The 25,891-nt window shown below is 35.7% G+C and overlaps 1 protein-coding gene across 1 annotated transcript in view; it reads left to right on the top strand.

The window, feature by feature from the left end:
- LOC584708 (transient receptor potential cation channel subfamily A member 1 homolog) overlaps positions 1-6,518 on the top strand; it is a 28,479-nt gene extending 21,961 nt beyond the window's left edge. The window contains exons 21-25 of the mRNA XM_030993205.1: positions 1,888-1,979; positions 2,750-2,962; positions 3,532-3,600; positions 4,273-4,458; positions 5,053-6,518. Of these exons, the coding sequence (XP_030849065.1) occupies positions 1,888-1,979; positions 2,750-2,962; positions 3,532-3,600; positions 4,273-4,458; positions 5,053-5,268 (776 nt within the window). The 3' untranslated portion in view covers positions 5,269-6,518. The remainder of the gene's footprint in view (positions 1-1,887; positions 1,980-2,749; positions 2,963-3,531; positions 3,601-4,272; positions 4,459-5,052) is intronic.
- The last annotated feature ends 19,373 nt before the right edge of the window (positions 6,519-25,891 follow it).

Below are 25,891 nucleotides of genomic sequence, written 5' to 3'. Positions count from 1 at the left end.
GGCGATATTGCTCGCAAAAGACAGGAATGTAGAATCCAGATTTGAAAAAAAAAGTCATTTCCCATGGGGATTACACGCAAAAAGTAATGGATTAAGTGAAAATAGGGTAATAATAAAGTAAAAAGGGTTATTTATGACATTATTTGCGAATCTACGTGTTTAAATAATCAAAGGAGATGGTACAGTGAAGGTCAAAAGGAAAAAAAAAGTGAAAAAAAAAAGTGTTGGAGACACCCGGAATCGAACCAGGGATCTCGAGGTTGGAAGTCAAGTGCGTTACCGATATAACAAAACATCTCCCATAGCGATTAATTACACGTAAACGGGAAATGGAATTCAGAAATCCTACTTTGCAAGTGAAATATGAGCATAATCCCGGCATCTGATCGAAATATAAAAGGCACACGTGTGATAGCTTATTGTCTCAGCTACAACATATTCGAAGCTCAGCGAAAACAAAACTAAAATATGGGAGATTTCGCTCGCAAAAGACAGGAGTGTAGAATCCAGTTTTGAGAAAAAGTCATGTCCCATAGAGAATACACGCAAAATGTGAAAAATTGACATGCCTCCTTTAATCACAAAAGTACGCCTTGATGCCTTAGTCAAAATGAAAAATTGTGGCAACTATACTTGTAGCAAATTGTCTCAGCTAGAACATATCAAAATTTAAAAGAAAATTGATCCATATTTACAGAGATACAATTAATTTTCCAAAAATATGCTGACGTCATAATATGCAAATTGAAATTTTGAGTTTGGAGGCCATTATGATGACATCATGAGTTAATTGAGGGTCAAATGAGACATGAAATCATATCTCCAACTCATAATCTATCTAAATATGAAAACATATTGGGAGTTCCCATCCATTCTGAACAGTTACAATGAATTTTGTATAGGCATGTTTTTGCCAATGTATGGTGGATAAAGATAACGCAGATCTGCGCGTGCTGTCAACTTTGACGGACGCTCATTGCGTTATTAAAAGGTGAACAAGTTATCAAAATGCTTGGAAAAATGTATCAAATATAATGACAGAAAAAATTCGGCGATTCTATATTGCAAAATGCCAGTACGCGCGAAAATGCGCGCGCATGCGCGTGTGCGTAATTTTTTTATCAAATGCTCCATATGGCCTGAAACGGATGTAAAAAAAAATTGGGATGATTTGGAGCATTTTAATTTTTTGCGCGCGCGTAAACGCGCGGACATAAGCGTACGCGCATTTTTGCGCGCATTTATTGACTTGAAATTGACCGGACGGATATTGAGTTTAATCATGATAAATATGAATGAAAAATGGCTTTCCTTTATGAAGATATGATCATAAGTTGATTTTCACAAAATGGCGCCTGGATGACGTCACGATGACCTTGACTGTCTGAAAAGTCACACAGTTCTAAGTTAGACTAAGATCTATCATCATTGAAAGTTTCATGATAATGGCTTTATTCAGTCTTGAGATATCCTGCGAACAAATTCGAGGAAGAATAATAAAAATAAATAATAATAATAATAAAGAAAAATCTTGACGAAATCAAAAGGTGATACGTTGACTTCGTTACGTATCACCTAATAATAACAACAATAATGATACAAATAATGATAATAATAATAATTATGATACTTCTTCCAGTGCTACTACTGCTAATAATAATCGTAATTTACTTTCATTTTTTCATCTATGCTCGCAGCACTTTAATATGCATTTCTGTGAAATGGATATGACGCTTTACAAATAATCATTTTTTGTAATTATTATTATTCATTTGTGACAAAATAGAGAACGTGCTGGATCTTTTTCTATCATTTCATGGCTTCACAGTTATATTTCAATGCTAATTCTTATGCCCTGAATCTTCTGGTTTTTCCTTATTTAAACAGAGGTGCTATCTACTCTTCTGAACTTCATCTTTGTTGTCGGCATTTTCGCAATCGCCTTTGCTGTGGTGTTCTGTATTTTGCTTTTAAATCAGGTATGGACTGTCTAAAAAAATCTCTGATTATAATTTCTTTTTCATGGAACTATAAAGCATTACAACCATTTCTTTAGATGTTGAATTAAAGGAATTGAGAGTCTTATGCCTTTCATAAGAGTATGAGTAGTTGAACAGCCAGCAGTTATATATAGTACTGTAGATAGGAGACATAAATTTCTGGAAATACATATTGTGTTGGTTGCCCTCAAGAATGCTTTAAGAGGTAAATATTGTCAATGACACCAGACTTTGTGGAAATACCATTAATGTGTGTTCAAGTCTGCACACAGCGAACCTTTAGGCCTATCAAGAAATAGACCCTAGTCTCTTGGGGAGTCTTGGGTGAGGAAAAAGTAAACAAATTACTTTACCATATCGGGATAAAACAGAGCATTGCATAAAGCTTTTTGGTCATAAAACTGAAGGCTAATCCTAGTGATTGATGACACCTGTCATTAGGTAAACGCCGGAACAATGTCAAATTCCCCATTAGAGCCCACTTCTATGTGTTTTTATAAGCATTATGTTTGAATGTTTTTAGTTGGGTTTTAGTTGGCATATTCATGTATTAAAACTATGTTGTACTCTCCTCATGCTTTTAAGCACTTTCAACATTTGTCATAAGGGGACTATCGAAACAAGGCCACCTTAGTCTTTTATGGTAACCTAGATTCCATTTGTAATGATTTACATCTGTGCTGATTTGTATGTGTAAATTCTTTGACTGGAATTAACTGAAATTGAACTTGATATCATTACCTTCCTAGGCACCCTTTCACACCCTGGGGAACTCCCTAGCAAAGATCCTGAGCATGGCAAGCGGAGAGCTCAACTTCGATACTGTCTTTCATTCCCTCGACTACCTCTACCAACCCGTGGCCTCTGTGAACTTTACAAAAATGGTCTTCTATCCAGCCTCTACACACATTATCTTTTTTCTCTTCATATTCTTCATGCCAATACTCATCATGAATCTCCTGGTAAGAAGTCTAACTATCACACTAATGTAATGATGTAGTCAATATAAGTGAATGTAAACAGTTAACAAATAAATTATTCATACCCTTAACAACTTTTGTAATTTGTAAGTATTTGAACAATTTACTTGTCCCGATTTATGTTTCTCGAGAATGTGGCATATTAAAACTTACATCTAAAAGTACTCAATAAAGCCCCTACTTTTTTAAGCAGCCTCTCTTTCATTCTTGAGTCAACAGAAAACACAAAACAATTTTTAAGTATGTGAAAAATTAATTCTTTTTTTCCAGATTTATATTTCTTGAAAATAATACATATCTAGTTTCAAGATATATTTATATGTTTTTAGAAACATGTATTGTTTCTGCATTCGATTCATGCATCTCGTATTTGTGTAGTTAGCTACCTTGTGACGCCAGACAGACAACATATTTAAAGGGGAAGTCCACCCTGTTATTTAGTTATTAAGTTATACTCCATTACTTCCTTTGTTGATATCATGATTGTTAATAAAGTGATTTTGAAAAAAAACAATGTTTATATTTCACATTTTGATTTGTTTATATTGCAGACTGGTTTGGCTGTGTATGACATTGAAATCATTCAGAAAAAGGCGATAATGTGTAAACGTACGCTTGAGGTAAGTTTAATCTTGTAGGAAACTCCAGATTTTATTCTCTGTGTATTATCTGTATACCTTACTTCACTATTTCATCCAGACTTCTATCAAAGAGGTTCTATCCAAGCATATATTTTTTTTCTTTTCTTTGATAAATACATGTGCAAGAGACATTTTCTTCTGTTTTATAATTTTTTTAAAAAAATAGCAATATTGGATTCTTATATAGCACACATATCGACCTTGCAAGGTCCTCAAGGCGCCCCAACATTATCCGGCTATGCTAGACTGCTAATTTTGATGCTCACAGCATTTAAGGAATTCCTTCAAAATATATACATTTTCTCTTGTTGCGAAAGAGAAATATTTTATGAGCACCACTAGGAATGTATTGACTGCAATATGTACAAGTTGACAATTTAAGGCCAAGCAACCCTTGATCTTGCAGGTATTCCTCTTGTCATGGAAAACATTTCTTTTTGGGGGGACTTTGGGATCTTCAAATTTCATTTAAAAAATGCTTGTATACCTCAGCAAGTTTTATGTAAACATATATCTTTATAAGTGCACTTGACACTTAATCAAAGACATAAGGGTGCCAATCTCAGCCCCAACATTGATTTGATGTGCTACTTTGAGTCATGCAGTTAACTGTTTTATTTGTTTGCTCCTTTTATATGATACTCGATTTAGGCTAAGGGGATCTTGGATGTCCAGGACAACTCTGTCCTCTTGATCTGGAAGCGCAGTGTTCTGAGAGACCAGGTGAAAAGTATCAGGACGGAAATCTCGCCCATGCACAAGCTCTACTTCAAGGCCATCGGGTACAAGGAGATACACGATCAGCTGGTGACATTTCTCGAAGAACTGGAGAAGACGGTAAAACTTAGTACCCTCTATATTCCAGCCTTTTCTATGATTTCTTCCAGTTGATACCCCATAACAGTTTACCATCACCTTTTAGTGACGTTTTAATGTTTGATTGCTGTTTGGTCTACAATCAGTTTGTCTACTACCCATTTGGCCTATTCCCATATGGTCTACTCCCAGCCCATCTACCATCCACATGGTCTAATAATCATTTGTCTACCTATCATTTTTGCTAATTTAGAAGAGCTGATTCCTTTGGACCTTAAACAGAGTTTTTCGGTTATCCAGTCTAATTGACCAAGAGACATCGTAATTCTCTGTGTCGCTCGATATTGCCCTTATGGAATCTTTTACACCAGAAATACCTATTAATTAAAAAAAATAATCAAGAAAGAAGTGAGCAATAAAGGAGTAGAAAGCATCAAAAGAGCTCTGGAAACCGTCATAAGTCAAAATTTGTGGAAAGCGCATAGAAACGCGTATATATTCTATAACACACGTTTCAAAGGGATGTCCAAGAGGTTATAAGACTTATGACAGTTTCGAGAAACGGCCCCCTGTAATACTAACAAAAATTGCATTATTCGTTTTCTGTCATTTCAGGGGAGTGTGCAATTCACCAAAACAACGGAGATGAAGATCGAAGACATGGCCCAGCACATCTGTGACATGAGGAACAAGCTCAACATGCTGTCTGAGAATGCCATCGACTCCAAGATTGAGCAGCTTGAGACGATGACCATCATGCAGGAGATCAAACAGCAAATGCAAGCTCTCCAGGACAGGTTTGATAAGATGGAATTGAAAAGGGGTTACTAGACATTAATCCACATTTGACACTCTTCACCCAGGTGATCGAACAGCAATTTTAGGCTCTCCAATATGGGCTTGATAAGATTGATATTAAAAAGGGTTACTAGACGTTAATCTACATTTGCCACACTTTACCCAGGTGCTCATAACAACAAATACAGGCTCTTCTATACAGGGGGAAGAGGGATTTGTTTGAAAAGATTTTATATTGTTTATCAACAAGCAGGTGAATTCGTCTGACAATCTGAATAGAAAATAAACTAATGAAATTATGCTTGCAATTCACTTTATCAAAAAGCTCACTGTACTTTGACCACATGCTATGCATGAGGATCAATACGACTAAGCCGTAGTACTTATTTTATCTTGCCAATTTATTTATCAGCTTTTTATATATTCTACCAGATTGCTTTGCAGATATTATGTAGTTGTACTTTTTTGAACATTGAAAGTAAAATTTTGTATGATTTTGTGACATTTATTTTCTGTTATGAACAGACATCTTATAATGATATTTTTAAAGTTAAAGAGCTGTCAATTTTTTAATGAAAACTGCTATTTTGTTTTGCTTTTTGGTTTTTGTTATCTACAGGTCATCCTGGTTACGTGCAATGATGTTGCTAAAACATATTGTTATATCATGTTTGTTGCGTTATTGTGAATGGTACTAGAAGCAGTTAACTCTTATCAGGGCTAATCCCCATTGTGCCAAGCCCCAAATCCCCCCGTGCCAGGTTTATTTTAAGATAATCTGATTAACGCGATGGTTCTATGAATAGCGCATGCGAAACACACAGCACACTGCAATGAGCATGAACAATAACTGCTATTACGAATGCATGAAAGCATGCATGAAGCATCGAAGCAATGGCTCGCTTGCATGGACAAAGCACTATAACGGTAGCGTGCATGCAGCCTTATGGCAGGCTATGAGTTAAGTGATCTTGAAGCTTTTGTTATAATCTATCCCACGATAGGTACAAAGTAGCACAGGGAGATTATTTCTGTGGCATATAAAGAGAATATATAAATAAGAATCAAATATCAGTTCTTAGACAAACAAAATGTGTGAGTTTCAGGTGGCTAAAATCAAATAATTGCAGCATTGCAGCATTATTTCCACGTTGCCTTGTTCGTCAGTTCGATGAAGATGTGCTTGGCGGCAATCAAACAACTCAGGGTCTTGTTTCTACACCAAAAATACAACTGTTCTTTCATATTTCATAGAACATGAATGGGTAAAATATATATATATATATATATATATGTAAGAATTATTTGATGATAAGCATTCCTGAATGTCAGGTAATGTGGCCTTAATGATAATTAATAATAATTCTGCCTTTATATAGCGCTTAATACATCTATGATGTCTCTAAGCGCTTTACAGATATATTATTACCCTGGTCATTGGATTCAATACTTGCCCGCACACAGTGTGTGCACAATCTCCACTCCCTGGTGCAGGTTAATATCTTGCCAAAGGATATTAGTGCCATGTCGGGACTCAAACCCTCGACCTTCGCATCGCCAGTCAAACGCCTTAAACCACTTGAAAACGACACTCCTATATCATTTTGTAAGATTTTGACCACTGCCCGAAGCAGCTAGTTAACCTGATCAAATTTTTGGAAGTGATGTAATCAAAATTCACAAGCAAATCAGTTTGTCAATATTACAACTTTTATTTTTGAGTGGTGAATACAAGACTTAGAATCTCGTTTTAGAGACATTTAAAAAAAAAAAATCTTTTAATCCAAAATAAGAGGATTAGAGGGTCAAATTTCTTGGAAACAAAATTCACAAGCAAAACAGTGTGTCAATAGTACAAAATTTGTTTTTGGGGTGGTGAATACAAGACTGTATACATTTACCCATTGCAGCTTAGAATCTCGTTTAAGAGACATTTTCAAAAAAATATCTTTTAATCCAAAATAAGAGGATTAGAGGGTCAAATTTCTTGGAAATAAAATTCACAAGCAAAACAGTGTGTCAATAGTACAACATTTATTTTTGGGGTGGTGAATACAAGACTGTATACATTTACCCATTGCAGCTTAGAATCTCGTTTTAGAGACATTTTCAAAAAAATATCTTTTAATCCAAAATAAGAGGATTAGAGGGTCAAATTTCTTGGAAAAAAAATTCACAAGCAAAACAGTGTGTCAATATTACAATATTTGTTTTGGGGTGGTGAATACAAGACTGTATACTTTTACCCATTGCAAATTGCTGTCTCGTTTTAGAGACATTTTAAAAATTATTATCTTTTAATCCAATATGCTCAGAATTACTGAATTTCTTGGAAACAAAATTCACATCCAAAACAGTGTGTCAATATTACAAGTTATGTTTTTGATTGGTGAATACAAGACTATCTATTTACCCATTGCAACTTACTGTTTCGTTTTAGAGACATTTTTTTAGTTATTATGATCTTATAATCCAATATGCTTGGAATTACAGATTATCCATGTACAGGAGCTGAAAGACCAAAAATGTCACAGAAATGTTTTGATTCCATTTCTAATGCAGTACTGTTGTGAAATTCATGAATAAGAATGATTTTAATAAAATGTATGTCCGAGGTAAATATCTTATAAAATATATATATATGTATTGTTATTATCTCGTCAACTTTCGCAAGCCTGGTCGTTCTGGTCTCCGTTCTGCCAATACATCAACTCTGATCATCCCTAAGACCAGAAAAATGAGACAATCATGGGGAGATCGAGCATTTGCCTCAGCAGCTCCCCGATTGTGGAACAGTCTCCCTTTTACACTTCAGGACTGTAGATCAGTAGATCATTTCAAGGCCGGTCTAAAAACTTATCTAATGGCCAACTTTAACTTATATCATTTTTGTTACCATGTATAATGTTATGTAAGCGTAATTGTATCTAAGTATAGTTTATATGTAGCTCATTGTAAGCACCTTCAGCACCCTCTGGGTGAATATGTTGCACATTATAGATGTCTATGTTTTTTTGTTTTTTTTGTTTTTTTTTTTTTTTGGGGGGGGGGGTTTGTTTGTATTTATTAACATTTATTTCCTTCTCAACAGTACAATATGAAACACAGTGTATATATACATGATATATGTAACAATTATTTCAACATAGAGTATACAGTAAATAATTCAGATACGGAAGGAGGCGAAAACCCGGAAAGTATAGCTCGAGTTGGGAACGCCCATAATAAATTAACATAGTTACCGAGAGAAAATTATAGATATAATGAAAATTACAGTTTATGTAACAGAAAGTGTTAGTCGTCACTTTATTAGTTGTCACATATTAACAGAGCCTAGAACTTACAGAAATAGTACAACATGTGTCATATTTATACAAGGTTTGTGAATACTTAATACTGTAGATTCATCAAGGCAATTAAAATAAATGGTATCATGTATCAAGTGTTAGTATCATCTCATTCATATGCCTAATATGTTGCCAAATCACTTGTCTCGAGTCAATCTTTAAGTGCATTAATCTAATATTTCTGCAGAATTATAGCCACTCTCATATCTTGTAAATTTGTAGCTAGCCAAATATTATAATGAATGTTAGAAAAATGACCTGTGTATAGAGCCTAGAAAGGCTGCTGCATACATTGTGTTTGTACAAAGTTTGTGAATGCTTTCAATTCTTCAAGATAAATCTTCAATGTTATCATGTATCGAGTTTTAGTTGTCAACTCATTCATATGCCATATGCATTTCCATATCATTTGTCTAAATTAGTCAATACCTAAGTAGAATATAATCTAGTACTTATTATTTGTACAGGGTTAGTCACCGTCATAACTTGTAAGCTCATAGCTAGCCAAACATTAAGAAGGAATGTCAACCAATATTATAGTTTTCATCTGCTTTTTTTATGGTTATCTCTAGATATTAGTCTTAACAGTATATTGCTTAATATGTTGAACATGTATGCAATATTTATTCTGATGGATAAAAAGCATGTTAAATTGAAAACTATTTTTTTTGTGCCAATATTTGTATAATATTGACTGGCCTTGATGGAGATACCCCAGATATTGCCAAAACTAGACTCATATTGCCCCGAGTCAAAGACGAGGGTCTTTATGGGTCTTGAGAGGGCAATATATGTGGTATCTCCCGAAAGTTAAGCCAGTCAATATTGTTATTGTTATCCAAATCAGACATCTAGAGCAAATACATAAATCAACCATGATAATCTCAAAGAACTGAACAAACTTTGTCAACCAGCAGTGCTTGACGAAATTTTTGATATAGGTACTGCAAACAGTGTGCCTTGGGTGTAATTATTACGTCACAATAGAGTGTGCGCAAAGTGCACAGGTTTAATAGATGCGCAATGAAAATGACAAAATACGGCGCTGTCAATACAAGACTATGTTATCACTTGTCTCTACACTCAAAGTGTACGGGCAGGGAGACCAAGGAAAATAAAAAGAATATACCCTTCCGTTCCCACTGCTAATGAAAACTAGGGCAATACGGTTTTGTAAATGACCAGCTCAGATGTCTGATATGGGTAATAATTTTCCTGATTCATTTTAAGAAACAGTACGAGTGCTTTTCCTGAATATGTCATGGTCTGTATGATATCACTGTTTAACATTTATACATCTTTCACTGTGCTCAGTTAGTTTTATCCAATGACCTCTACACTCGAAGAGCAGTGAAATTGCTCGTTGTAATGGGAATGATTAAGATGCTATATTTAATAGCTTGTAAAACTTTACATCTTGTTACAGCCAATCTCTCTATAAAAGGTTCATGCTGCCATAGACTTACATGCAATTCAGATTTGGGCCTGTGATGATGCCTAGTTCTAAGCGTTACATCGCTATAGCCGACCTCGTTATATCGAGTTTTCCCTGCCCTCATTAACCTTTGTGATCAAGTCATGTCTGTGTCTATATACAAGTTATGAGAAGTACATGTTTATTTAGGTCACTGTATTCAATTTATATTTATACCATACAAACGAACAGGGGTTGCAATTTTCACATATGCTTTCATGTACCTTGGTTAATGTTTGTTATCTTTACAAACCAATTTGAGATAATATTGTAACAAAGTAAATTCTGAATATCTTAATGTTCTGCATAGTATATCTCTATTTAATATTTCTTGTCCTAAAACATGTCTGAAACTAGAAATAAATGTTTCGTCTAGGTTCCCTTTTTTATTTAGATGAAAGTTTGAAAACAATTATGCATAATGTATCTACATTAAAAATAAACTCCAGTTCTGGTAAAAAAAAGAAAGAAAATTAATTCTCACAGAATCAAACGAAATTTACACTGAATGTTCAAGATTACAAATAAATGACAAATGCCAAACAATTTTGGAAGAAAATGTATACTGGCTGAGTAATGAGCATAGAAAGACAAGGAAATCAAGGTAGTACTAGCCCCGACACCATGTGTGTTGTCCCATATATAGCTTTCTGTGTACAGTGCTTGTTACTTTACCTAGACTGTGTCAATTTTTATTGATTTTGATGACTCCAGAACCTTGCAGTGCACACCAATACTTACATGCTACATGATCAACTGTTTCTGATCCTTTCCACACCTTTTCTTTCACAATGCAATCGCATTACCAGTACTAAAGTTTATCTTTAATTGTTAGTATTTTTACTTAGAAAACATGTTTAAAGTCAGGGAAGATGCAATTTATTCTCTGTGCCTTAAATTTTGGGTTTTATTTTTAGAGCCAATTTGAGACAATCAACAAAATCAATTTTAATAAATTAATTCGCTTTATTTCACTTTATTGCAGGTAAATATAAATGACAGTGTGTAAAACTGTAAATCATATCACTTGCATATTGTTTGTATATTTTGTATCCTTTTTTGTACTGAACTGTGCTCCTATGAGGAAGTGTGTGAACATTCCATATGATTTTATAGACTGAAAGTGTTCTTCTTTTTTTTCTTCTTGGTCTTTGCCTGCATCATGAGGCTCTAGTGTGTATGTGTGTATGTGTATAAGAGAGAGTACCGAGGACACTAATAAGAAATTTACCTTCACTTAGACGACCATTCGCATTTCGAGGACGTCCGCGGTTAAAAAAAACTCTGTAAATTGTTTGGAATTTGATGCCTTTTCATATAGGGGAATGTGTATGTAGGTGCTCTATTAGCATGCAAAAAGTAGGTCCTCGGTTATGCAGTAAATTTCCAGATCGTCCTCGGGGCGTTATATTTATACAAATGTGTGTGTCCTCGAACATGTAGTAATACTGATGTTTATTATACCAGAAATGGATACGCGTGTGTTATAACGCAAAAGTGTTTCCCTTATGTTTTGAGATGGTATGCAAGATTTAAGAGAGGGGGGGGGGGGGGGGGGGGTTAGAAGGAACATACCTAAAAACCTTTTTGTAGACTCTCGTACAACTAGTACAATATAAATCAATATTACACATTGATAAAAGATAGCAGACAGGTTATTATACATTTAAAGCACTTGTTTTAATTTCCCCTATAATCGGGTATGTATATTTTCTTAGTAATGGTTCACACAACAATGTATTAATGAATACATGATTTACAAATTATTTAAACCTTAGGGCCCACTACCTTAAAGTGAGTTAGTAACATTGTTCAGATGACAGAAAATGGTACCAAGGTAGTGAATTCAACGCGAGATGTACAATTAAAGATAATCTGAAAGTTTGAGTGAAAAACGGACAATTATTAATGATATAAATTGGGAAAAATTGATCTGATCGATTCCTCAATTCTCCCAACTATATTATTATAATTCGATTAAAATTTAGGTGAATGTTATTCGTCACAAATCAATGAATTGGCTCTTTAAACCATTCCAAACATTTAAGTGTTGAAAGATTTTGATTAGGCTGTTTTATGTCTTATTTTCATGGAAACAAGGTTGGGAGCATTTACTGTTAGAGGGTGTCGCACATGAGGCGCCACGACACCTTCAAAGAAATCCATAAATATCGTTGTGGTTTGAGAATTGTTCATGATTTTTGGCGTGTTAGAGGGTTAGTAGAGTAGAAGTAATATAATAAGTACAATTTCATACAAAAATTACGCAGTTTTTTTATCAACCTTCAACGAATACCGATTCACTTTAATAGTACAAACGATTTAAAAACCGGTCAATTAAAGTTAATAAATATCTTCGACTTTAGATAGTGTTTGGCGGACTCAGACGAAGTATCGTTGTTTCGGAAAAGAAGTCTAGCAACAGGGTCTCCACACTCCGAAATGTGGCTAAAACATGTGGCTAAAGCAAAGGAGTACGAAAAAGAAATGTATACTGGGTATATAATAACATTAATAACAAATGAACCACAAATTTAACTGGACTGGACAGAGCGTACCCTTCACGACACTGTCGTCTTCAGTAGCAGGCTGACTACTGATTTCACCTGAGCAATGTCCTACTTTGCATAATGATTGCAAAGACAAACAAATAAGAGGCATGCCCACAAATAATCTCTGTCCACAACAGTGCTTTACAGACGTGGTAAAATATGCATTGTACTAATGCATCATATAGAAAATATCAACATCCATCATAACATGAAATAGAATCAAATTTAAGAAAAGCGAACGAATATGAGAGAAATTATAATACTCTGCCGTTTAAGAAATGTAATTATCCCTTTTGGTACTTATCCATCAATCTATGTCCATAGAATAGTTAAAGATAAAGATCTTTATCTCTTTCAGTTGAGCCAGTTTATGTATTCTTATAATAACAACATCATTTATGCTTCCTTTCGTTTTTGATGATGTTCACCCTAAATAAATCCTCTCGTAAGTACCCAACTCGGAATTGTAATTACTTTCATTTACCTTTGCTGAGAACCATTCTAGCTCAAAACACGTTTATTTATACAGCCCCCTAATTTTGGAACTCTATTCACATTGACATTCCACTTGCCCCCTCTCTGAATTCATTTAAGAGGAAATTGAAATTGTTTCTTATACTTCCCTACAATACAAATTAATATCAGTGCATTGTCGAATCATTTCTTGTCTTCCCTTCCTTCCCGTCATATATTTTGTACGCTGTGTATCTTACTAGGTCATTATCGCTGCATTGTGCACATCGTGCTCTCCCTCTCTCTCCGTTCTTCTCTTCTTCACCTCTCCTCTTTTTTCTTTACTCATCACATATGCAGCAAAATTTTCTATTCTTCCATCTCTCTCTTTCCTTGCTTTATTTTCTGTTGTCTTATATATTATTTTTTAATTATTAATATGTATGTCTTATCTGTCAGTCGTCATTGTCTCTTTTGACCTTTCCAGTGCTCACTATCGTAACAAGTTTTCAAATTACTGATTTATAATTGTATTATTATTATTTTGCCACTTTTTGGTAATCTATGTATATATATATTTTCAAGTCGATATATTTACATGTTACACAAATTATGTTTGTCATTATTTTTTAGGGATCTACATTTTACAAGCTCTGCTTTTCAGTGTATCACTCCATTTTCACATGTTTATCTTTTTTTAAGAATTAAAAAACCCATTATATACTGGATAATTATGTATACTTTCTATTTCACAACTTTAAACCATGTAAAATGTATTATATTATTGAATTTGAATTGTATATCTGATTTCTTTTCATAATTACTGTTCTGTTTGAAATGAAAAATAAAACTGAAACTGAAACTGAAACTGAAACTCACATAATATGACAAAGATCCAAACTAATAAAGCAGTAGTCGAACTAATAAAGCAGTAGTCATATATACAGCACCCCCTCAATTTTCTGGTCAGTGTATTCACCAACAAACTAATCAGTACCTCCCTAAATGGGGGCAACAATATACGTGTACATTATCTAGCCAGTAGCATTTGAACAGGGCATGTGAGTCTCACCTCCCTGATTTGAACAATCCCTTCTTGTTTTCCATTACCAAACTAAAAACTATAGTCTTTAGTATTCAGACCAAATGCATTTATTTTGCTCTCATATGTTTTATTATGCCTACAAGATAGGATTGTCAGTCAAGATACAGAACTATTTACATGAATATGACCTTAATACATAGATTATATCTAATATTACGTATATGGAGTGAATATATATAGGCTGTATAGGAAGAGGAGAGAACAAAAGTTTCCCCATACATGTATTAGATGATTTTGATTTGATTTTGATTTGATTTGATTTCTGCATTTTTCCAAATATGATATAACTGAATAACAAAGAACATATAAATGTAAGGTATAATACAACATATACAAACAATAATTTCTTCATGTCAAAATGTTTTTTGACATAATATATGTACATATAATAACGAAACTTAATATTACCATAACATTTTATCATAAATTTAAAGTATTATCCGAACTATAACTATATGAATAAATATCTCATGAGAATTAGAGAATAAATACTTTAATTATCTCATTAATCATTACTCTACAGAACTCTTCTCCTGCATACAATTATATGAGATGTAACTGTTAGCCTAGTCTAATTATTATTTAATTATCTCATTAATCATTACTCTACATACCTCTTCTCCTGCATACAATTATATGATATGTAACTGTTAGCCTATAAGCTAATTATTATACAATAGTAGAACGTAAGGTGTGAGAAATTAGTTTTTATCTAACCTAAAAACGAAGTAGCCAGTACCATGCAAAACCAACGTCTGCTCTCCACAAAAGGTGAGACAAGATGGCAACTGGCCTGGACTGGACAGAGCGTCAAATATAATAAAAGCGATCGAATATGAGAGAAATTATAATACTCTGCCTTTAAAGAAATGTAATTATCCCTTTTTAGTACTTAATTATCCATCAATCTATGTGTTGATGGAAAAGAGACTGACATGTGCGTCATGCCTATAAATAACCACATTCTCATGAGGAATTCTACCAGTGGTCATTCCAAAAGGAGACAAGAAAGTGAAAGAGGGAAAAAGAGAGGAATAGGGATGTGTGTGTAATAGCAGGCTAGAGGAAATCCCACATACGTAAGTAAAGAGCAAGATAGAAACATGGAGAGATCGAGGAGAGAAATTTGAAAGGGAAGCTTGAAACAAAAACTGGGGGTGTGCTCTTATGTAATACCTGGCATCGAAATTTCACGGGGTTTCATCCATCTACCTGTCCTGGAGATACCTGCATTTGCTGTTTGATCTCCTGCATGATGGTCATCGTCTCGCGCTGATCATTCTTGGCGTCACTGACTTTCTCAGACAGCATGTTGAGCTTGTTCCTCATGTCACCGATGTGCTCGGCCATGTCTTCGATCTTCATCTCCGTTGTTTTCGTGAACTGCACACTCCCCTGAAATTTGATTTGATATGATATCTATTTCTTTCATAAACACCAACCTATTAACATATATAATTGTATAACTTCAGATGTATGATAATGACACGGTATATACAGAAGAGGGGTCGTCTTGAGCATATATAAGCTTATAGTGACGTCATTTCAAGAATGAACATAATAATACATGCATGCAATATGAAGCGATGCATACAATTAGGTTAGGACAGAAGATGGCAAAAGAGCATGAGAAGAGAAGGGACAGAGAGAAGCAGGAAGGGAGAGAAAGTAACATTCATAATAGTATCGGGAGGATCTATATCAAGTCAAGTTGTGCATGTATTTACCATTATATTCCACATACTAAGAATCTTGCTCTACGATTGGTTTAAAGTAAATCACGTGATGAAAGATAGTTCACCCATTATTGATGGGGGAAGCAAAAAGTTCGTTACACTGTGTAGATAGTACTACTATCTACACAGTGCAACGCACTTTCACTGAAGATAGAGGTACTATCTACACAGGGCAACGCACTTTCACTGAAGATTATCCAAAAGCGCACTAAAACAGGCGTAATTAAGCGCGCATTGCCATTGAGCGCAATTAAAGAAAACACATGCGCGCACCGTACCCTCAAGGGGTTGGGTTAAACTTGAACTTTTTTGGTGTGAATTTGGGCCTAGGTCTCTTTTATGTAAATGCATACACGTCCTTTTATTTGTGTAGTTAAATTGTTTTAGATGTGGAATATAAAGCAAATAATCACCTTTTGGTTTCAGGCGTTGGCAAACTATCACTTCCTCGTCGATCAGAATGTATACGCTATCTTTCCTCAGCTTCGCGTCAGAAAAATAGCTACATCCAGATCGCCTCGGAAGTGATAGTTTGTCCCATCACCTTCACCAACGGTAATTATCTGCTTATTATCTTTTTTTAACAAACCATTGAAAATGACAGAAAATGGATGTCTTGATTGGAATACATATCAAACCTGTCTTAGTGGCCATATTTCTATAGTGATTACCCGTATTGGCTCCCTCAAGAAGGAAATGTGTGTTTTATAACCTGTCTAGAAGGCATCGTTTCTATATAAAGTTGCTACTTTTTGTGTTTCCCATGGGTTACAGTAATAGACAGGTTTTACTGTAGTTTAGTTCGAAATTCAATTATAGGTCGACTTATCATTTCATGATTATTGTTATTTATGATTAAATGATTATTAGACCATATGGATAGTAGACAAAATGAGCATTATACCAAATGGAAGGTTGGCTAAATGAGCAATAGTTCAAATGGGTATATTAAGCAAATAACTACCGTTGGTGAAGGTGATGGGACAAACTAGCACTTCCGAGGCGATCAGGATGTAGCTATCTTTCCGAAGCGAAGCTGAGGAAAGATAGCGTATACATTCTGATTGACGAGGAAGTGATAGTTTGCCATCGCCTGAAACCAAAAGGTGATTATTTGCTTTATATTCCACATCTAAAAACAATATAACTACAACAAGAAAAGGACGTGTATGCATCTACATGAAAGACACCAGGCCCAAATTCACACCAAAAAGGTTAAAAGTTTAACCCAACCCCTTGAGGTTACGGTGCGCGCATGTGTTTGCTTTAATTGCGCTCATTGGTAATGCGCGCTTAATTACGCCTATTTTAGTGCGCTTTTGGATAATCTTCAGTGAAAGTGCGTTGCCCTTTGTAGATAGTACCTCTATCTTTAGTAAAAGTGCGTTGCCCTTTGTAGATAGTAGTACTATCTACAAAGGGCAACGAACTTTTTGCTTCTCCCATCAATGATGGGCGAACTATCTTTGATCACGTGATTTACTTATGACCAATCGTAGTGCAAGATTCTTAGTATGTGGAATATAAATATATATATATATAGTATACTTATTTGAGATTAGACCAAATGACTATAATCCTAACTGATCATTAGACCAAATGATAAATATACGAAATGATTATTAGACCATATGAATTGTTGACGGGCTGGTTGTAGACCATATGTGAATAGACCAATTTTGGTAGTAGACGAACTGGATATAGACTAACACCAATGACCCTGAACAGATCACTAAAAGGTGACAGTAAAGTGCTTAATAAAGGGTACTAAGTTTTACCGTCTTCTCCAGTTTTTCGAGAAATGCCACCAGCTGATCGTGGATATTATTGTACTCGATAGCCTTGTAGAAGAGTCTGCGAATCGGGGAGATTTCCATCCTGATTCTCTTCACCTCGTCTCTCAGAATGCTTTGCTTCTTGATCAAGAAGACCGAGTTGTTCTGGACATCCAAGATGCCCTTGGCCTATATAGTATCAAATAAAAGCAGTAAATTAATAAAACAGTTAACTACATGGCTCGACGACGCTCAAGTAAAATTTCCCCCAAGCTGAAACAAATTTTGATCAAGTTATATACAAACCATTTGTTATATCCACTTGCTATGGGGGTAATGATTTTGTTTGACTTTTTACAAAAAAAAGTAAAATTTACGTGTTTTTATCTTCTTCATTTTTTGCCAGGGAAGGGGGCCCGGGCCCCCTGGAGCCGCCACTGCCCTACCAGTTAATATCTGTTATTTAGATTGCCTTGATTAATTTTTGCATTTTTTAAAATCAGATCTCAAGATCCGTTTACGTATGTCCTACCGCCCCCTAAAAAAGAAAAAAGAAAATGTTTTTCATAGCAAGGGAAATGTCGGCAAGATTGATGGTTGCTTGATAGTAAACTTGTATATATTGCAGTGGTGCACAACGGACTTCTTTTTAGCAACGGGAGAAATATATACCTTGCACATGTACTTATATATAGAAGTAATATACAGTGCGAGAATTATCGATGTTTTATCATAACTTAGTCACATTTATAATCAATAAATGACACATATTTCACGCATGAGTGAGTAAAATGAATTTGAAGAGAGGAAACCAAAAAGAAATTTGGCGAGCGGTATCTGAATTTCGAAGAGAAAATCACATTTCTAGAAAGCCAAGTTTCTGCCCTTTCATATGAAACCTCAGTCAGGAAAAATGAGCTAGGAATAACAAAGTTCTGTTTGTTTAAAGTAGTGCTTGCATTTCCATAATTTTAATAAACGAATTCGTTTTCACTTGCTACCTGCCGTAGCAACAAACGGAATTAAACAAAAGACTTAACTCCATTTCGTTGACAATCAGCCGTAGACGAAAGACTTCATGCATGGCTGACGAAACGGAAACGAAACGGAGCTAAGTCTTTTGTCGATACTGCTTGTTGCTACAGCAGGCAGCCAGTGAAAACGCTTTCGTTTGATAAAATTATGGAAATGCAAGCACTACGTTAAACAAACAGAACTTTGTTGTTCCTAACTCATTTTTCCTGACTGAGGTATCATATGAAAGGGCAGAAACTTGGCTTTCTAGAAATGTGATTTTCTCTTTGAAATTCAGAGACGGCCCGCCAAATCACTTTTTGGTTTCCTCTCTTCAACTTCATTTAACTCACTCATGCGTGAAATATGCATCATATGAGTTGCATCAAAGGTTCCATGACACATGCTCCGCCGACGATTTCTCCGCCGACATTTACTCCGCAAAACGCGACAATTGCTCCGCGACATTTGCTCCGCGACATTTGCTCCGACGTCAAATGCTCCGACGACAGGTGCTCCGCCGACAGTTGCTCCGCCGACAGTTGCTCCGCCGACAATTACTCCGCCGACAGATGCTCCGCCGACAATTGCTCCGCCGACAATTGCTCCGCCGTCAATTGCTCCGCAAAACGCGACAATTGCTCCGCCGACATTTGCTCCGCCGACATTTGCTCCGCCTGAAGCGACACTTGCTCCGCCGACATTTGCTCCGCCGACAATTGCTCCGCCGACAATTGCTCCGCCTGAAGCGACAATTGCTCCGGTGACATTTGCTCCGCCGATAATTGCTCCGCCGACAATTGCTCCGCCGACATTTGCTCCACTCAAAAATTGCCCCGTAAAATACAAAGGCTACTAGGACAATTGTTGCTCCTCCCCAAAAGTACCCCAAGTATTGTAATCATTTTAGATAATTAAAAAAAAGCTATGAAAGTATTACAAATTGCACGATTTGGTACCCATCTAATCTAATCTAACAAGTAACATCCACTAATCATTCACTACTTCTATTTAAGATTAACCGTATATATATATATATCTACCACCATCACAAACTATTACATACGCTTCAATTCGACACATATTGAAAGGCTCCACATTTGATATATACTTGATCGTAGCATCTTAAAAGGAAAATTGGTTGACAATTTCCTGAAATATCAAGTTTTTATTTGTTTTGAACTGGGTAACAATTAAAAATTGTCTTGTCTTTGCTTAGCCATGTTAAATGAATTAGTAAATGTTTTAAAGTCCGTAAATTTTCATTCAACCACAAAAAAGAATTGTTTTATTTTAAAAAGAGTTTAATTTGGTCTTAATGAATATTCATAAATTATGTAAATATTTCTATTACGCACTGTATCGGTCCTTACTTTAAAAAGATAAGAATAATCAACATAAATTGTTTGAGTAATACGTATAATTTCTGATTTTGAGTTAAATTTACTAAATTAATACAAGCTGAAATTACTTAAAGTTCTTATGTATTTGATTTTACTTAAATATTCCACGTATGTTCTACTAAATTGAAAGTTTGAGTTAGCAAGACTTAAATTTAGTGCGTAAGTGGCAAAACTAATGTTTTCAAGTAAATTCTACATGAAAAAAAATACGTAAAAATTACCAATGAACAAATAATTTTTTACAGTGTAGTACATTCTTGTTTAGAATAGTATTTTCAATAATATCCAGTCCGTTTTCTATAGGTTTCTTTCCTTCAGTTAAGTGTATGTAGCTTTACTATAATTATATATATATATATATATATATATATATATATATATATATACATATATATATATATATACACTGTCGCTCATAAAGTTGGAATATTTTTTTTTACCCCAATTTACGGAATTATTTTAAAAATAATTTAAAAATAATAGATCTAGATAATAGTATACATTCTCAGATTTAATTGAATAATAATATGCCAATGTGTGTTTTCTGTGACTGCTGAAGCATGTGTATGCTACTATGCTTATCAACTAGGGGACCTACTCCCTTAAGTCATAAATGACAGTAATAAGGATTAATGCCCCACAAAAGGGCACTAATATAGCACATCAACACGGTTTTGATCCTGGGGCCTCTCAGTTACGAGGCCATTGCTTTGTCACTGAACCATGACTGTACGCAGCGGGGGCTAGGGTAGGGGGCAGTTTCCATAAATTTCAAAAAACTCAGAAAATGCAATAAATTTTCAATAATTTATTGCATTTTACCCTGGTCCCCAACATAAAAAAAATCCTCCGAACGACCATGCATTATAGCCCAAGGCATGGGCACACAGAGGATTTTTTATGTTGGGAACCGGGGTAAAATGCAATAAATTATTGAATATTTATTGCATTTTCTGGGGTTTTTTTTATTTATGAAAACTGCCCCCTATACTAGCCCCCGCTGCGTACAGTCATGGTTCAGTGACAAAGCAATGGCCTCGTAACTGAGAGGCCCCAGGATCAAAACCGTGTCGATGTGCTATATTAGTGCCTGTTTGTGGGGCATAAATCCTTATTACTGTCATTAATGACTTAAGGGAGTAGGTCCCCTAGTTAATAAAGATAGTAGCATACACATGCTTTATCAGTCACGGAAAACACACATTGGCATATCATTATTCAATTAAATCTGAGAATGTATACTATTATCTAGATCTATTATTTTTAAATTATTTTTAAAATAATTCCGTAAATTGGGGTGAAACAAAAATATTCCAACTTTATGAGCGACAGTGTATATATTAGTGTGTAAAACACCCCGTCTCATTCGAGTACTTTGTTTTCACTGACTTTAAGGGACTCACGGAGCCACCGGAAGAAGAGCAATTGGCTTATTATGAAGAACTAACATCAAACTGCAACAGAATGATTTGTATAAATGGGAATAAGCAGAAAGGCTACCATCTAATTTCCTCGTCTGAATGGGTTCTCTTCTCTACGTATAAGTGCCCTTCGAAGCTTATTTTGATCCCTCCCTGTTGTTTTCTAGAACTTCCATGATGAACTAGTACATTGTAGTAAAACGCATGTGCTTGCTTGCATTGAGGTTATTTCAGGTCTTACATATTGACGAGCTGTTTGAAATTAACTAGGAGGTATGCGCGTATTGGGGAATGTGGCTTGCTGCTCTACTTTTTTTTTAAACTTCCCACGACATGTAATGAGTGTTTAGTGTACATTATATGGGACGTACAGTGATAGATGGAAAGTTATTTCAGTATATTCGAAATGACTTTTAGGTAACTCCTTTTTCCTCCCACTTCATCAACATTCATTCATTTCATTTCATCTACATTATTTCATGAAATGCATTCAGAAAATGAAGAAGAAAAAAAAGAAACGAAAATAACCCGTGTAAAAAAAATATTGTCGGCGAAGCATTTGTCGTAGTACTAGTAGCATTTGTAGTTTATGGGACACTTTTTGGGCCGAGCAAATGTCACCGGAGCAATTGTCGCTTCAGGCGGAGCAATTGTAGGCGGAGCAAATGTCGGCGGAGCAATTGTCGCTTCAGGCGGAGCAATTGTCGGCGGAGCAAATGCCGGCGGAGCAAATGTCGGCGGAGCAATTGTCGCTTCAGGCGGAGCAATTGTCGGCGGAGCAAATGTCGGCGGAGCAAGTGTCGCTTCAGGCGGAGCAAATGTCGGCGGAGCAAATGTCGGCTGAGCAATTGTCGCGTTTTGCGGAGAAATTGACGGCGGAGCAATTGTCGGCGGAGCAATTGTCGGCGGAGCATCTGTCGGCGGAGCAATTGTCGGCGAAGCAACTGGCGGCGGAGCAACTGTCGGCGAAGCAACTGTCGGCGGAGCATTTGACGTCGGAGCAAATGTCGCGGAGCAAATGTCGCGGAGCAATTGTCGCGTTTTGCGGAGTAAATGTCGGCGGAGTAATCGTCGGCGGAGCATGTGTCGGATTACCGCATCAAATGAAAGAAGAGAATCTAAGCTTTCCAAATATGTGCCATTTATTGATTATAAATGTGATTAAGTTATGATAAAACATCGACAATTCTCGGTTTCGTTTTTTCTGGGACGCACTATATATATATATATATTATTTCCTTGGATAGAACCTCCTCGACAGAAATATGGAAGAAATAGTGAAGTAAGATATTCAGATAGCCCAGTACTAATAGAGATAAAATCCCAAGTCTCCTACAAGATTACTTACCTCAAGCGTACGTTTACACATTATCGCCTTTTTCTGAATGGTTTCGATGTCATACACAGCCAAACCAGTCTGAAATATACAAACAATCAAAATGTGAAATATTACTTTTTTTCTTCAATATCACTTTATCAACAATCATATATGACAAAAATAATCAAAAGACTAACTGGTTAATGAGCAATAGGCCAAATGGGTTGTAGACTGATCAGAGAATAGACCAAATGGGTTGTAGACTGATCAGAGAATAGACCAAATGGGTTGTAGACTGATCAGAGAATAGGCCAAATGGGTTGTAGACTGATCAGAGAATAGACCAAATGGGTTGTAGACTGATCAGAGAATAGACCAAATGAGTTGTAGACTGATCAGAGAATAGGCCAAATGGGTGTGTAGACTGATCAGAGAATAGACCAAATGGGTTGTAGACTGATCAGGGAATAGACCAAATAGGTTGTAGACTGATCAGAGAATAGACCAAATGGGTTGTAGACTGATCAGAGAATAGACCAAATGGGTTGTAGACTGATCAGAGAATAGGCCAAATGGGTGTGTAGACTGATCAGAGAATAGACCAAATGGGTTGTAGACTGATCAGAGAATAGACCAAATGGGTTGTAGACTGATCAGAGAATAGACCAAATGGGTTGTAGACTGATCAGAGAATAGACCAAATGGGTTGTAGACTGATCAGAGAATAGGCCAAATGGGTTGTAGACTGATCAGAGAATAGGCCAAATGGGTTGTAGACTGATCAGAGAATAGGCCAAATGGGTGTGTAGACTGATCAGAGAATAGACCAAATGGGTTGTAGACTGATCAGAGAATAGGCCAAATGGGTTGTAGACTAATCAGAGAATAGACCAAATGGGTTGTAGACTGATCAGAGAATAGACCAAATGGGTTGTAGACTAATCAGAGAATAGACCAAATGGGTTGTAGACTGATCAGAGAATAGGCCAAATGGGTGTGTAGACTGATCAGAGAATAGACCAAATGGGTTGTAGACTGATCAGAGAATAGACCAAATGGGTTGTAGACTGATCAGAGAATAGACCAAATGGGTTGTAGACTGATCAGAGAATAGACCAAATGGGTTGTAGACTGATCAGAGAATAGGCCAAATGGGTTGTAGACTGATCAGAGAATAGGCCAAATGGGTTGTAGACTGATCAGAGAATAGGCCAAATGGGTGTGTAGACTGATCAGAGAATAGACCAAATGGGTTGTAGACTGATCAGAGAATAGGCCAAATGGGTTGTAGACTAATCAGAGAATAGACCAAATGGGTTGTAGACTGATCAGAGAATAGACCAAATGGGTTGTAGACTAATCAGAGAATAGACCAAATGGGTTGTAGACTGATCAGAGAATAGACCAAATGGGTTGTAGACTGATTGGAGACTAGACTAAATCATGAAATGGGTTGTAGACTGATCAGAGAATAGACCAAATGGGTTGTAGACTGATCAGAGAATAGACCAAATGGGTTGTAGACTGATCAGAGAATTGACCAAATGGGTTGTAGACTGATCAGAGAATATAGACCAAATGGGTTGTAGACTGATCAGAGAATAGACCAAATGGGTTGTAGACTGATCAGAGAATAGGCCAAATGGGTTGTAGACTGATCAGAGAATAGGCTAAATGGGTTGTAGACTGATTGGAGACTAGACTAAATGGAAATTAGACCAAATGACTATTAGCCTAGGTGGCCATTAGACCAAATGATAAGTAGACGAAATGATCATTAGTCTGTTAGACCATGTTTACAGCAGACGGGCCGTGTGTAGACCACACACTGATTTAATGGTGTAATTGGTATAAGTTAATTTATTCAGTTAATAAATAAATTATTCATACCATTACCAAATTTTGTGAATTTTAAGTATGGGAAAAATTGACAAAAGCCTGAATTAATTTTGGCCCTTCCGAGTGTACTCATGTGAATTGCCGTTTGGTCTACAACCAGTGCGTCTACTTCCCCGTGAGTCTATTCCTATAGTTTGTTCCTTACCATGAGATTCATGATGAGTATTGGCATGAAGAATATGAAGAGAAAAAAGAAGATGTGCGTAGAGGCTGGATAGAAGACCATTTTTGTAAAGTCCGCAGAGGCCACGGGTTGGTGGAGGTAGTCGAGGGAATGAAAGACAGTATCGAAGTTGAGCTCTCCGGTGGTCATGGCCAGGATCTTGGCTATAGAGGTCCCCACGGTGTGAAAGGGTGCCTGCGAAGGTAATTGTAATGTTTCTAAAGACACATAAGCTGCATTTACACTGCGACCCTATATCAACGATATATGCATTTGTAGTATTTCTAGAAAATGTATATATCCTATATACTATAAATATTTACCAGTATACAAATGATGCACAGGTTTGAGTGCGTCGGTAGGAAATGTGTGCACAAGGTACCTTTGAATGGTTTTAGACCAAATTCAAAGGTACCACGTGCACACAATTCCACCGACCCACGAATTAAACCTGTGCATCATCTGTTTTTATAAAATGGGGCCCCCAAAATCGTCAAAATACTAAAAATCTGTTATTTTACAAATTTACCGGGTGCATGGCAAATCATGACGCATGATTTTTGTCATAGCCATGCTTTCCGGTAATTTCCCGGCAATCGATCTGATTGGTCAATTACTGGGTTATTACCGGAAAGCATGATTTCATTTTAATTTTCAGTTTACATTAACATGTAGACTATTCTTTTTTTAATTAAAAATTAATAGATTAAAAAAAAAAAAAATTATAGAAAAAAAAAAAAAATGAAAGAATTATAAGAATTATCAAAAAACAACTATTTATCACAAAAAAAAAAATTATCAAAAAAAATTATTTAAGAAAAAGAAAAAATTATCAAAGAAAAAAAAAAAATATAAAAATATGAGAATTTTCAAAAAAATATCGGGTGCATCCAGTAAAAATAATTGTACCAATCAGATTGCAGGGATTCTTCTACCCATCTTATAAAAACTGCTGGCTATTCAACTACTCACACTGCTTGCCTATTGCTTATTCGG

The sequence above is a fragment of the Strongylocentrotus purpuratus genome, unplaced genomic scaffold, assembly GCF_000002235.5.
Source record: "Strongylocentrotus purpuratus isolate Spur 01 unplaced genomic scaffold, Spur_5.0 spur5_scaffold_20, whole genome shotgun sequence".
NCBI lineage: Eukaryota > Metazoa > Echinodermata > Echinoidea > Camarodonta > Strongylocentrotidae > Strongylocentrotus > Strongylocentrotus purpuratus.
The sequence above is the reverse complement of the archived record's forward strand: the minus strand, read 5'-3'. Positions and strand labels throughout refer to the sequence as shown.